Source organism: Phymastichus coffea, unplaced genomic scaffold, assembly GCF_024137745.1.
Source record: "Phymastichus coffea isolate CEN01 unplaced genomic scaffold, Cenicafe_Pcof_1.1 PCOF00004, whole genome shotgun sequence".
In the NCBI taxonomy this organism is placed as follows: domain Eukaryota; kingdom Metazoa; phylum Arthropoda; class Insecta; order Hymenoptera; family Eulophidae; genus Phymastichus; species Phymastichus coffea.
The window spans coordinates 5880783-5897004 of record NW_026706815.1 but is presented as its reverse complement, the minus strand read 5'-3'; the positions used below and the strand labels follow the sequence as shown (position 1 = coordinate 5897004).

General features: G+C 34.6%; 1 protein-coding gene across 2 annotated transcripts in view; it reads left to right on the top strand.

Moving 5' to 3' along the window:
- LOC131666700 (S-phase kinase-associated protein 1) overlaps positions 1–13848 on the top strand; it is a 397249-nt gene extending 383401 nt beyond the window's left edge. For both annotated transcript variants that reach the window (XM_058939561.1, XM_058939566.1), the window contains one exon: positions 12709–13848. In XM_058939561.1, the coding sequence (XP_058795544.1) occupies positions 12709–12918 (210 nt within the window). In that variant the 3' untranslated portion in view covers positions 12919–13848. The remainder of the gene's footprint in view (positions 1–12708) is intronic.
- Positions 13849–16222: the final 2374 nt, after the last annotated feature.

Here is a 16222-nt window from a genome sequence, read left to right as displayed (position 1 = left end):
ACCTCTATAAAAGTATAATAATGCTTTATTGTTTCCAAGATAATTGATGTCTCCATAGGTCATTCGAATATTATTTGTTTGTAGAATCGGTTTTCCTAGTGTATTTTTTGGTTTACTTGTTTCTATTTGCATACTATTATTGTCTGCAATGTCATCTATTTGTTTAAATACTGTTTCTATGAGTTTATATCTTACTTTATCTGTATTTGGTTCTTTGTGATCTTCTTTGTTTTCTTCTTTTATGAAATGTATATGTTTTTTACCAATTAATTGTTTGTATGTGCAATACACACATTTATTAATGAAATTTATGTTGGTTGTATCTGTTTTTGTTTGAATGTAAGTTTCGTTTCTTTTTCCTTCTTTGAGTCCGTTTTTTGTTTTGGTATTAATAGTTATCCGTTGTGAGTTCCAAGCTATGTTAATCACATTAGCAATTGTTTCTATTATTTTTCTGTAGTTATCTGATACATTAATTTTTTTCATGTTATATTCAGACATTCGACGATGAGAACGATTGAAATGAAGTGTACAAGTGCCTTGTGAACACAAATATGTCCTTACATCCAAGAGAAACTTATCCCTATCCACATCCACATGGACTTCCAATGCTGAATGTAGACTATTATTATCAAAGTTCCCTTGTTGCTTTAGTTTGTAATATATTTGTTGTAAATTGTTGCAATCTATTTTGTGGTTCATTGTATTTCTGTATCTAGAATGGATGGCCTTTTATCCATTTTTTTATTTTGTCCTTTATTGTTTTAGTATTGCCATTTAAAGTTTTGAGGTGAAAAGGTAGTTGATTGAAGGTGGCTAAAGCTCTTGTATAGCTATCTTTAATGCTGATTGTTAATTTTCTTTTAAGGGGCTGTATAGTTTTTTTCGTTGTTACGGAATTTTTCTTCAGGAACATATCTTGCAGGTTGACATAGTGATACACTAGAGATTCCATGGTGAATATTTGATCTATGTTTAGTGGATTTTTTTCATTTATAAACTTGTTTTTATTTATTATTTGTAATAGTCGTGTTTGTAGAGTTTGTATATATTTGAGTCTTCCAATGTATGCTCCACCCCATGCCATATAATACCGTATGTTGTTATGCTATGGAAAAGTGCATAGTAAATCATACGTAGATTATCTGTACTCATTATCCTAGATAATTTGTAGAAAATATAAGTTAGATATTTTAGTCTATTGTATAGCATGATTGTATGCATGTCCCATCTCATATGGCTATCGAAATGCACTCCAAGGTATTTAGTGTTATCAACTTTTCGAATGGATGCACCTTTTATATTTATATGTAGATATGTTGAGTTGCTATTGCAGTTATTTCCAAATGCCATGTATACTGTTTTGTCAATATTTAATGACAGTTTATTCAATGCTAGCCAAATGGATAGTTTGTTTAAGTAGAAGTTCATATTTTTTTCGACTTCATGCCATGTTTCGCCTTTCACGATAATTACCGTGTCATCAGCAAAAGCCAACACATTATCATTTGGTAGCAATTGTAACATATCATTAATGTAGATTATGAAAAATAAAGGTCCCAATATTGTACCTTGTGGTACGCCAATGTTGACGTGTTGATATTGACTATATTCACCATTAATTTTAACTCTTTGTTTCCTATTACTTAGATAGCTTTTGATAAGTTCATACGCACTACCTCTAATTCCATATCTATAGAGTTTTTTGAGTAGAATTTTCTGGTCCACAGTGTCAAAAGCTTTCGCTAGATCCAAGAAAGTTGCTGCTATTGATTTACTTTTATCTAGTTGATTGTATATTGAGTTAGTTAGGTAGTATAGGGAATTTTTGGTGCTAAGACCTTTTCTAAAACCAAATTGTTTATTAGAAAATAAATTATGTTTTGCAACGATTACCGAAAATCGTTAGACTCGCGCGAGGTTAACGAGCGGCTAAGCGAAAGGAGCCGCGTTCGGTTCGCGAGAGAGAGAGAGCGCGTAGGGGCAATGACCGGGAGGGGAGGCTCCGACCGGCAGTATGACTGTGCCACTCAGTCCGTTCGTGCTGATCTAACCTCTGTTCTTGAGCCGTCCAAGTTTTTCGCGTGTTTCCTGGTGACTTTGCGAGCTTGAGTGCGTGGGTGCAGTAGCAGCAGCGATCGCAGCAGAAATAGTAGCAACAGCGGCAGGAGAAACAGCGACAGTAGTGATAGCAGTGACAACAGCAACAACAACAGCAGCAACAGTAATCGCGGCGGTGCGGCGAGCAGCGAAGCGGCTTTTCAGCGATTTGCTAGTCGGATACGGTTGGCCACCGTATCCTCGTCGTTCTTGCGGTAGATGCACCTTTTCCCCCTTTTTCATTTGTTGTTAATTTGCGTGCGAATCCGCGCAGCGAGCGCGAAGAATTTATTTGTTGCGTGCGAGCAGGTAGTTCACGGTAATCGCGGTTTTCTCTCTCTCTCTTTCAGCGTGTCTTGTCATTCACGCGTGCGTGCGTAAGTCTCTCGGCAGATTCCCCGTGTAATTGATTTTGTTGAATAAATCAATCATCATTTTTATTTAAACGAGTTTCGGTTATTGTGTCTTTCCTTTGTCCGGAGGTCGCGTCAGTGTTTATTTACAGTGGATTCGAATTCGCCGGTTGCGTAGCACGAATCGTACGAATACCGATAGACGCGAATCGACAACTCAGGTTCCAGCGGCGGCCACACGAGCGCTACTAGCAAAGGGCGACAGCGCCGCCAAGCGGTGAGTTGGGGGAACCCAACTCGGAATAGTAAGAGACTCTGCGCAGACGCATTCCGAGACAAGGTAGGTTACTGTGCTTTAAGCACAGAGATAATAAGGCTTCGTCTAGTCGTAATAAAGGTATTTTCTAGGGATTATCGACTAAGCGACAGCCTGTTACAGTTTGTTGAAAAAACTTGTAATCCTGATTTGTATTAATTTTTCAAAAATTTTGGCGATATTTGATATTAAAGATATAGGTCTATAGTTTGTTGGTAGATACTTCTCTTTAGTTTTGTGGATAGGAATAATTTCAGCACTTTTTAATTCGTCAGGCCATATTTCTTTTTGTAAGCATAAATTAAAGATATAGGTCAACGGATCACTTATATGGTTTATTATCATCTTTAGTACCTGAGTGTTGATGCCGTCAGATCCTCCGTTTTTGTTGCCCATTTTCCTTATTGTCTGTTGAACTTCTATTCTATTTGTTAAATGTAGAAAAATACTGTTGTTGTTCATAGATGGTAGAGTAATGTTACTATTTATTGGTTGTCTAATATTATCACATATTTGTTTGCCTACTGTACTGAAAAATGTATTCATTTGTTCTGCAATGTCGTTTGAGTTTGTAATTTTAGTATTACCTATTAATAGATGATTTATGTTATTGTTTTTTTTGGTTTTCTTCCCAATTTTGTTGTCGATTATTTTCCACAGTTTTCGTGGATTGTGTTGATTTGTTTTGATTTGATTTTTTTCATATTTTTCTTTAGCTAGATCTATGGTCTTTTTTAAAGTTTCTACATAGTTTTTATATTTTTCTCTTTTTGTTGCATTATTGGGATCTTTTTTCCAATTATTATAAAGTTTTTCTTTGTGTGCACATGATATCATTATTGCTTTAGTTATCCAATTACTCCTTGGGTTCATTTTATTCTTATTGTGTTTATTGTTTTTAAATGATACCGTAATACATGTTTGAATTTTTTCTATTAATTTGTTCGTAGCTAGATTAGGGTCTTTTATAATTTGTATGTCAGTCCAAACAGTTCTTTTGGCTTTATTTTTTAGTTTAAAATAGTTTATTATTTTAAAATTGGTTTTTTGTGTACATTTATAATTATTCCTTAAACTCATCATTATGGGGTAGTGATCATTGAAGGGTACGTTGAGGACGTAAGTTTTATAGTTGACTTTTCCTAGCCTAAGATAGAAATTATCTATACATGTACCTTTGTTAATATCAATATTGGATGGTCTTGTTATGGTATGTAGTCCAGGGCAATATCCATTTTCTAGCAGTACTTGTAAAAAATCTTGATCTAGTATTTCTTCACTCAATATATCAAAATTAAAGTCTCCCATTAAAATATTGTTTTTATATTTTTTGTTTATTTTCAATAATTCTTTGAGATTCAATAGGAATTCAGATTTAGATAAATCATGAGATCTGTAAATAGCAGACAGCACCAAATTTTTGTTGTTTTCTAGTGTAATATTAGAGTTAATTATTTTTAATTTATCTATTTCAAGAACTTCTGTAATTTCGGTGATTTCTTCTTTCATATACAAAACAACTCCATCTGATTTGTTTATTTTACTTTCATTGTAATATATTTTATAGTCTGGAATATGGAACATTTCATGATTGTCTAAATTCCATGTTTCTGTGCATACTATTATACATGGTTTTTTTTCGAGGTTCTTCAGAAATACTAGTAATTTATTGTAATTTTTTTTAAGACTTCTGATGTTTATACAAAGAATGATATTATTTTCTTTACATATATATTTGTTTAGATCATCAATATTATCTGTTTTATGTTCATTTTCAAATATAATATCATATAAGCTGTTATCCATATTGTAATATTGCAGAAAACTATTTAATATTCCTGGTTTTATTACCTGTTGGACTTGGAGTAGATAATGATGATAACGATAAACTGTTATTTATTCTCGGACGGTTATATACGAGGTGTGTTCAAAAAGTAACGAGAATTTTTAAATTTCGCGGGTTTGGAGAGTCCGCTTGTATAAAATTATTTTTTATTATGTTGGTACACATGCCCCTGAAGTACGATAAAATTTTCAGCAATATTCATTGCTTACTTTTTAAGTGGCAGTCGCTAACGTTAGACGTGTTTTTCGAGCTCGGCGATTTTCGTTTGTGAAAAAAAATGGATCAAAGAATTTGTATTAAATTTTGCGTAAAAAATGAAATAAAGTGTAGTAAAGTTTGTCAAATGTTAACAAAGGCATATAGTGAGTCTGCTATGAGTAAAGCAAGGATTTATGAGTGGTATAAGCGTTTCCAAGATGGCCACGAAAACGTTGAAGATGACGAACGACCCGGACGCCCAAGCACATCAACAACCGATGAAAACGTGAAAAAAGTGAAAGAAATGGTTATGAACGATCGCCGAATCACAATCAGAGAAGTCGCTGATGACGTTGGCATATCAGTTGGCTCATGCCATCAAATTTTTTCGAATGTTTTGGGTATGAAACGTGTGGCAGCAAAATTCGTTCCAAAATTGTTGAATTTCGAACAAAAACAGCGGCGAATGGAAGTTGCTCAGGAGTCGCTAAATGAAGTCAATAACGATGCAGAACTACTAAAACGTGTTATAACAGGTGACGAAACATGGGTTTACGGATATGATGTCGAAACTAAGGCTCAATCGTCCCAGTGGAGGCATTCTGGATCGCCAAGACCGAAAAAGGCTCGACAAGTGCGGTCGAATGTGAAAGTTATGCTCACTGTGTTCTTCGATTTTAATGGCATAGTGCATTATGAATTCTTGCCACAAGGTCAAACAATCAATAAGCAGTACTACCTACAAGTTCAACGTCGTTTGCGTGAAGCAATCCGAAAAAAACGCCCGGATTTGTGGCAAAACAATTCATGGCTTTTGCACCACGATAATGCGCCTGCTCACACTTCATTGCTTGTTTGTGAATTTTTGACCAAAAGCGAAACTGTAACGATGCCTCAGCCTCCATATTCGCCAGATATGGCTGCATGTGACTTTTTTCTATTTCCAAAAATAAAGAGAACATTAAAAGGCCGTCGTTTTACAAGCATAGATGACATTAAAAGCGAATCGCTGAAAGAGCTAAAAGCTATTACAAAGATCGAGTTTTAAAAGTGTTTCGAGGATTGGAAAAAGCGTTGGCATAAGTGTATTGTATCCGAAGGGGACTACTTTGAAGGCGACAACATTAATCTAGATGAATAAATAAATATTTTTTTCATAAAACGAAAATTCTCGTCATTTTTTGAACACACCTCGTATCTTGCGGGTGTTTGTTTCAAAGTTTATTCCACCAAAATATCTTTGATGAGTTGGTTGAATTGGATAATCTGTCATTTCAATATACCTTTTTATTTTCATTTTTAAAACTTCACATATTTCGCTGTCGATTGCACTATGGTTTACGTTGTAGTTTTTACTATATGTTTCATTGTGGAAAATGCAGTTTGGACATTGGAGTATGCTGCTACTACACATTTTTGCTTGGTGCTTGCCAGCATATTTATAACACGTTGGCTTTTTTTTTGCTTTTTCACACTTTCCGCCGCCGTGGCCAAAACCTGAGTAGTTGTAACACGGATATGTGTTGATGACGTCAAAGACTCTACAGTTTTGACATCCAATCAATAATTTGTTACTATTGATTTTTATATGTTTATATAGAATAGATGGAACTTCTATTATTGCAGTTACTGTTTTATTTTTTTCATTTATAAATACATGATTTACTTTGCATTTTTCTTCGTATTGACTAAAATTTCTTGCATTAATATCAGTTTCTATATCTTTTACATTTGTTGTGAAAGCTTTAGAAATTCCTACTACTTTAACTATCGGTTTACGTATTTCTTCTTTTAGAACAGTAAGTGCCGGTAGTTTTTTTTGTAAAGTTTTTTCTAACACTGTGACATTTTCTTCGGCCATGCAGTTGATAATTATTGTGTCAGTATTTTTAACTTGTACACTTTTTGTTTGAATGTTTTTGTCTTTAATTAAGTAATGTACTACTTGATTTTCTAAGTTTATGTTATCATTACTCTTTTTCTTTATTATTAATCTTGGTATTCTTTTGGGCTTAGGTTTTGGTAGTGCCATTGTTTCAGCATATGTTTTTCTTATAACGTTAGTATTTGCATTATTATTTTGTTTTTCTTTAATTAGTAGTTCATTGAGCAATTCATTTTTTTCTTTTGTTTCTTTGTACAGTTCTTTCAATAGGTTATTTTCGGCTTTTAATTGTTGTAATTCATCCAGATCATTGATCTGTGTTACATCCATATGATTATCTTTTTCATTTAAAATTTGCTTTTCATTCATAAGCTCATTTAATATTTCCTATTTTATTTGTTCTCTACTTACAAGTTTAAATTGTGTTATGAAAGCACTAGCTTGTTCACTTAAGTCCCCATATGGCAAGTTTGATGTTAGTGCAAAATTTGGATGCTCCTGGCATATTATGAATGAGCTGTTTATTAGTTTGATTGCATTTCCTGCATTGATTTTTGCTACTATTTCACTCGTATGATAGAAATTTCCACATACTAAACACACAACTGCTCCTACTTTTGTATTTGGATGACATTTGAAATGCTTATGTAGCGATGATGCGTCAGGCGGTTGCACGTCCGCACCGCTCGACGGCGACATCGTGACTGATTAAAAAAGAAATTATAACTAAATTAAACTTCCACTTTTGAAATTAATAATTTTTAACTGTTAATACTTGTTATTTTTCTTTATTACAAATTAACTTTACGTTTAAAAAATAATAACTATTATTATTACTCTTTTATACACAGCTATATGTAATACAATGCAAATAATATTTTTAAACAAACTGATACTATAACTGTTATTATTAATTTCGAAAAAACAAAATAGTTAATAATTATTTATAATTTATTTTAGTCTCAAATTTTATATTTATAAGCCGTTATTAATTATTTTTATCTTTTTTGTATTTATAATGAAAATAAAATAATAATTATTACATAAAATTTGTAATACTTGGGACATATTGTTATACAACATGAATGTTATTCAAGAAATACATTTATTTTTCGCTATCTATATAAGGTTAGCCCGTATTTGGTTCAATAAGGGTGGTTTATAAGGGTGGGGGTTAGATAGGTTAGGGTAAGGTGGTTAAGAGGTATGTGATTCAGCTGGGATAACTCGCTTATGGTGTAAAATTCAATTATTTCAAGAAATAACAAACGACTAAAGTTGCTTTTCCCAGGATTAGGTGGGTTAGCCTGCATGTGGTTTGGTAAGGGTCGTTTATGAGGGTTTGGTGGGTTAGAGGCAGGTTGGTTAGTTGAGGTAGCTCGCTCATGCATAGGATTAAATTATTTCAAGAAATAACAAACGACTAAACTTATTTATTCCAGGTTTCGGTGGATTAACCTGCTGATAGTTTGACGGGGCTGGTTTTTAGGGGGTGAAACACCCCTTGAACATTTTGTTTTTAATCCGGAAAAACGTTAATTTCATGTTGGTATTTTCTCAATATCAGTTCGATTTTTAAATCACTCGAGCTGATTTACTATATTACATTTCGTAAAGCAGTACAAAAAATAGTGTATTTTCCCGCTTTAAAAAGAACGTTGCAACCCTTCGGTATAAATGTTATGTCCTTAAAAGCGCCTTTTTACGAGTATATACTTTGCCTAAAAACAACGATAAAATTCCTAATACCGTTGTCAATATTTTAGCGAACGTCGACACGGCAATACTTTTGGCGACAGTTCATCAAGATAATCAACTCTAAATTTAAAATATTCGAATTCTTTATTGAATGCTGAGCTTACATCTGGTACAAGTTTCGGTCACTAGTTTTTATATTTCAAGGGTGAATTATCAAATTTTGAAGAGCAGCTTAACGAAACCAGTATTTGTAGCAATTTAGATGACACAAAATTTATAAACAATATAATGAAGCATTAGTGCTTTACAATTCAATGAGCGCAATTTTTAATAATAATAATAATTTTTAATAATAGTAACAGCGACATGGCCGTCCAAGCACCCTTGCGATTGCCACTTAAATATATTAGCAATTTAGTTCCTGAATTCGATGGGAAAAAAGACCACGTTATATTTTATGAAATAAAAAAACCAATTCTAAAGAACAATTATTTTAATTTACTTTTTTAACACGCTAAAAAAATTATTTTTCTCAAAATCATATTTACATTGCAAATCATTGTTCTATAGATAAAACAACATCTTTTTTCTTTTTAGGGATTTTCTTTTTTTATAAAACATATTTTTCCACGATAATACAAAACCTCAAATATACTAAAGAACCACCTTTTTTTACCTTTTTAGTTAGGATATCTAAAAATCAGACGTGTTTGACAAATTTTAACTGCGGACAAAAAGTTACTTCAAAAATTACCATCAGTTTACCAGAAAACATCACAACCCTTTATTTTGTAGGTTTCTGTTACAGCATTTTTCAAAAATTTATTTAACGGATGATTCAATCATGGACTGATTCAACTTTTGGATTTGGTTTAATAATTTGATATATGTAGCATTTACATTATATTATGAATCTTTATTTATATAGAATTATTAGATGACCGGTCTTTAATCACAAAATTAACTCTTAACAAAGACAAAATTTTAGGTAAGCATTATTCATTATAAAAATTAAAATGTTCGTTTACTATCATATAACAAAGTAATAAATCACGACTAACAATTTGTGAAGTAATTTTTTCAATATTACTTTTTCCTGAGGAGGCTGACAATTAGATCAGTAAAACGTTGAACAATAATATAGGTTCTGGCAGGAAATTTCGGGGGTCTCAGCCGCGGACTCGAAGTACTTCCGCCGCAAGGCCTGATTGGACCATTTTCCCGACTAATAATAAGGGCGCCAGACCGCCGTTGTTAGTTTACGGCGATCGACGGGGATTGACTCGGAAATCGAAGCAGGTTTTATCTGCCCACTGTGTGACTGCGTAAAGCGAGCAGGTTGGTGACCTCACGCCGATATCCTTTCCTCAGGCCGATGGTACTAATCAATCGTTGATCTTCTCCGTCCTCTCGCGTCCTGGAAGTGCCAGCAGCTCCGGATACAACTCCTATTCTCTTATCGGAGATTCATTAAATCTAGTGCTTAGGTTACCTAATGCTCGGAACCAGTAATGCAAAAAATTTCTCGTCGTGCGCTTCATTTTTCGCTCATCCATCGGATCACGTTCTTTGATTTGTTGCGCCGTTTTCCCGGGTGTGGGTGGACGAAAATGAAAATAAAACAGTGTGTCGGTTAGAGCGCGAGTCGGGTATAATTATTCGTTTGGTTACGGGGCGACAAGGGACGGGGATGGCTCCTCTGAGGTGTTGCAAATAGTGTCACACTCTCAGGCAAAGCCTTGTAATGCAACACATTACAAGGTGCTTAAATAAATTTTGTACATGACCTTCTCTATCAATCATTTGTGTTATTATTCGTTATCATATTTGTTATATACAGTCTTTTGTGTTATTTAGAAACTAGTAATATTATTAATTAATAAATATGCTGAATTAGTAGATCTATAGCTTCATTTGCTTGTGACACTGTATTTGTTTGCGCCGTTTGCGCTTCAAGGCTAAGAGAGAGTGTGCCTGTGTAAAAAAACGATGCTCCGAGAGCAGAAACTGTAATAAAAAAAAACAATCAACGATGGTCCGTAAATCAACACGAATGCCGCGCCGGCCTGCATGACGTCCGTTAGAAATGAGTGCGAATAGAGGGTTTGAGCATTTTTTGTCCGTTCGCCTTAACAACCCGCGTTGCAGATGTCCTTCGTCTAGTTAAACAGCTCGAATTGCTGTCCGCGATTTACGATGTTTTCCAACAAATATAACAGCGAAACACGTGGGCGTCATCTGAGCAATCCTCGGTCTCATCACGTCTGGGGAAACTCAAATTACTTAATGACCGACGCGCGCCATAAAATCGCTGATTTCGGATTCGCTCACAGGGAATGGGCCCAGAGAGTAGGGAGGAGTTTTCCGTGCTTCCCTCGGTTCCCTCGATGCCAAATTGAGTAGTGTAAGTAAGTTCGATTTGAACACTCAACAGTGAAGCACGGCTAACTCCGCTTGTCCTGGACGGTTCATAGATCGATCAGTTCCGCGCCGCGCCTGCATCAACTGACGACGAAAACTGTGTGATCTGAGAGTGATCGAGCGTGTTTTGTCATCAAAGGCGTAGAGTGTATTCGTCATTGTGAGTAAGGGCCAATTGCGTTGGCTGGTGACGTCTTCGCGTCCCTGAGGTGTTGCTCGGTGTTCAACTCCGCCTATCAGCTCGGCAACCTAGGTGTTACCGCAGTTCGTGTGTGTGCCCGAGACGTCGGGACTGCGGTGCGCCCGTGTGTGTGTGGGGCAACACCTTCCTTCTTAATCACCTGCGAGGACGAGTGAGTGCAAAAACTACCTGAATGGCCATTCAAGCGTGCGATGCGACATAGACCTTGCGAGCCTCATTTGACCAGCGTAGGTACCTATATTTGTCAGTTGAGGGCTCTCTCTCTCTCTCTACCTGCATTTGCTAATATAATTCCGTCCGCGAAATTCACTGGTAGGTGTTAATAGTTTACCAGCGTAACTACTATTTTGTCCGGTTTGCATCTATGTAATTGTATATCATTAATTGTATTTGTGACTTGTATTTAAATGGCTTTTCCCCCACTCATGACTGGGGTTTTTTATGCTGGCTAAATATAACGCATTCATGCATTTTCTCTTTTTCGTTAAATAAATTACAATCATTAGTTATGTTACGTCTTACGACGCATCCTTTTTGTAACAACTGCACACTCGTGAAATTCAAAGCTTCTAAAACTATTCGCACGTCAGCAGAAAGCTGACGAAAAGCGAGGTAAATGATACTCCGAAATAAAGTTGTTACACCTTACGACACATCCTCTTTTGTAACAAATGCATATTCAGGAAATTCAAAACTGCTGAAATATTCACACGTCAGCAGAAAGCTGACAAAACGCGAAACAAATAGCACTCCGAAATAAAGCCACCGAGCACAAGAATGTATATTCAGCAAAAAACAAAATGTCACAATTCGATACTGACCTGAAAATTAACATATAAAAAGCAATGAACATCATTACGAGTAGAGTTGATCAGTAGTTCGTCAGTCTGTCAATAAGTACCTGTAAGACTCAACTCCGTACACACCGGTCCGACAATTGGTGATCATTTTAATTAATAAACTCGCGACTGTTACAAAGTAATATTCGTGCAAGTATTATTCTACAACCTATCCTATTCAATTCAACAAGCAGTTAGAGCCTGCTACATTTATTCAATTCAACAAGCAGTTAGAGCCTGCTATATTCATACAATTCAACAAGCAGTTAGAGCCTGCTACATTTTATCAACAATTAAAGGCTACGGTTATCAAGGTAGTACACTTATCAAACATACATTTCCACATATATTTATTATAAGTGAGACATATCCGACCACTAGTCAACATATTGGAACGTCTCATTCATTAGCTATTCGTAGTTGATGCACGAGACGTAACAGTTAAACTAAATCTCAGCGTATCTATTATAAATTGCACACGCCTTCCCATCCTGATCTGAATTCCCTTTTGTTTGTTATTTATGAGACTTTCAATTAACATCTCATTTATTAGCATTGATACTAAACAGTATTCCTTATAAGAAGAAAGATTTTATTGCTATCAACAACCGCTATAGATAAATTTGAGATAATCATAAGTCAGATGTGTTGCCGTACACAGATACTTGAGGAATACTACATGACCGTTGCATTATCTAATGTTAATTTAGCGAATTATAATACAGATACAGTAAATGTTTTTATTTATGATAGCAATACGTTGTGCCATTTATCGTTATATTTGCTGCTCGTTTGTATATAAAAACCTTTCCATATTATGTAAATTCTTTTCAATTAACGTCTGTTTCAGGTTGATCAAGGTACTCTATTTGAACTTATATTAGCAGCAAACTATTTAGATATTAAAGGTCTTTTGGACGTTACATGTAAAACTGTGGCTAATATGATCAAAGGAAAAACTCCAGAAGAAATTCGTAAGACATTTAACATCAAAAACGATTTCACTGCTTCCGAAGAGGAACAAGTTCGTAAAGAAAATGAGTGGTGTGAGGAAAAATAAATTTATTATTTGCTTTGAATGTTCCTTTTCAGATTCTGTTATTCAGTTTTGAATCAAAATATTAGTTACTATTGTGGTCTTGTATAATGCCGATATTCTTCGTAATTATATAAATTGCAAATTCAATAAAAATTTATTTCAATTTATTTTATTCTTTGTTATCGTCAAATTGATTTCTTAATACCTTATATTAATATAAAGAATGCTTGTTCATGGATGTACTGAAAGGAAGGCCTTGATTATTAACACATTTATAATTTCGTGATAATAACGATAAAATGTCATATTTACTGTATACAACATAATCATTTAGAAACTATTCGTTACAGAAATAAGAAAAAATTATTTCGATAAACTATTATGTAATATATAATATATATTTATTAATAACACCAATACACATAAATGTAGGCTATTCTTCTGCTAATACTAACATACCATTGTTTATTCAGATATACTGAATCCTAATCTAGAGTTCGTTATACCGCAAACCTTCTAAAAAATTAATTGAAATTTGGAAAAATATCACAATTCTTACTAAAAATGATAATAAAGAGAAGTGAAACCTCTATTGATTGTGATTGGTCAGTTGGAGATAAAGGTTATGGCATGTGTTTAACTTGTTGATATGACGTAATGATTCGGTGCTATAATTCTATATTATTTATATACTTTGTACAATTTGACAAGTGATCAGTGTGTGCAGCGTTTATAGTGACTACTAATATTGGAAGAAATAGAAATGTTTATTAAAAATAGCATGAAAGATATCTGTAACGTTTAGAAAAGTTTTCTAGACCAAATTAAACTGTGAATTTTAAGAATTGAAAAATTGCTTTATCTAACAAGTTATTGAAATAGGAAAATATTTGAATGTAGTTCATGAACAACCCTTGTACATCTGAATAAAACACTAATAAATTTTCTTGACCTTGTCGATACAATTTTTTTTTATTACAACAAACATGTTTTAATTCTTTTAGTCAATAAATTTTTATACTTCAATATTAAATATGTATATTTGTGATAATAAGGGTACTTTTAGTTCTATCTATAGGTAAATCTAAATCTCTTATAAAATCATAAAATTATTCTAGGTCTTTCTTGATTGTTATGCAGGATGGAAAGTTTAATTAAAAAGTTGCTCCGGAAACAATGAGTGTAACTGATTTCTGCATTGTATATTTTCTTGTAAAATTGAGATGGTGGTGGTAAGTTTTTAAGTAGGTTTTTAGGTCCTCTGGACCTAAAAACGCGTGTGGACCTGGTTGGACCGAAGCAGAGATTATTTGTATTGATATTCGCTGAGGTGGTTATTCTGCTAGTTGATTGGGTGTAGTCATTTATCCGCTTTGAGGAAGCCTACTATTTGTTAATAAAGCCTTTCATGACTTATTGGTACTGTGTTGCCGTCTTTCACATTGAATCTGTTTCTCAACTTATATTGCATCGTTGAAAACGTTTATATATTTTTTTATCAATCTTAAATCTAAATAAATCTTAAGTCTATTAATCTTAAATCAGACTTAGCTAAATTTCAACTTTTCCATAAATAGCTATATAAGTAATTTTAGAAATTATACAGTATACGAGATAGATTATATAACTATTGATTAAGCTTATTGTACATTATTTAGATTATATTTATTATAAAAAGGTATAAGAAACTATATATATATATATATATATATATATATATATATATATATATATATATATATATAAGTCATTAAAAAAGTCAAATATAAGTTGACAAACAACGAGACTTGATTTATAAATCGAAAATTCTATATTGAAAGAAAACCAAAGATTCATTTTTTATTTATAAGATTTATAATAAGAGGAGATCTCTTGTCATGGTATAATTCACACTGAAAAATAATATGGTTCAAGTTTTCAACGTAATTTTTACATTCAGAGTTCTGAATTAATCCAATTCGAGCTATAAAAGCTACTAGGTTGTAAAGAAAGCTCGTTCGTTAACCATTATTTAAAGGTGGGCAAGTGAGGCACACTCGCTAATAGCAATTGAGGCGGGAAGGAGGAAGAGGGACATTACACTCAAACTTCGTAATACCGCACATTAACAAATCGCATAAGAATAAGCCGCATTACACAAACTCTTAATTTAATAAACACAACGACGTTCTTAACACCTATTACAAAGAGAATAAGTTAACTAACTAATCGCGCCTACAAATCTATAGAAAACACAACGCGAGTCACCCGGTAGATGACCACCTTGATGACAAACCGACATAGGCTATTTAGCTAAAAGAGAAAGTCGCCCGGTGAGGGATCGCCTGGACGATTTCTCTTTGAGCGATTTATTACCCAACCGTAATTAGGGCAGGTAGCCGGCGTGTGCACGCCTTGCTACCTACCTAATATTTAAATTTACGCACAGTGCCGTCGTTGAAGAGAGAGAGAAAGAGAAAAATTAATTTGCGAAGTTAACCTTTTATGTTGGAGCGGGAGTCCCGGCTGCGCCCTGCGCACGATGTTGCAGGTCGTCGCTGGGCAACTCCTATCGGTTTCCCAGGTAACGTCCCGAGTAGATACAGGACCAAATCGTCTTTTTCTTGGCCCTTTGTCCTCGGCTGCACTTCTGACTTTTTCACCGCTGGCCGTCCACCGTCTTGCTCCGATCGACTCGGAAAACCTTCTGACTCTGCCCTCGACTTACTACCGTCTGTTTCGCTCGTTTTTCCTCGCGATCTACAGCTTCTTCGTCGTTCTTTTTCTCTCCCCATTTGATCTACTTATTAGACGGCGTGCGACCAATGCGCTAATTGGTTCGAAACGCGCGCCTGCCTAATCTTGCGTAGGGCACGCACGCCCCCCGACTATTTCTCTCTCTCTCTCTCTCTCTCTAACACCTCTATACTCTCTGTCACCAGCGTAGCAGCTTCGGGCCTGCTCGGCCCCGCTCGGCAATCTCCGTCAGCTGAAACAGAGACCATGCATTAGACGCATTCTTAAATGCGCCCAACGCTGGTCACCGTGCCTTGCCGAGAGAGAGGGGAATTTGGGAAAATTCCGACGAGAACAAGCGCAACGCTTGCTCTCGTCACAAGGTTATAGTGTTTATATCTCATACGGTTGATAGTAACACTAGATTCTCTATCTAGATTATATTTATAATACCAAGGTTTGCGTTTATTATTGTAATATGATTGGAAATAAATTTTTGCAGTACCATGATCAGGACTTATAAGATATTCGTAATTTTTGGGAACACTTGCTTTTTGAAGCTGTCTATTAACCCTTTAACGGGCCAATGGACAAAATTTTAACTTCAACT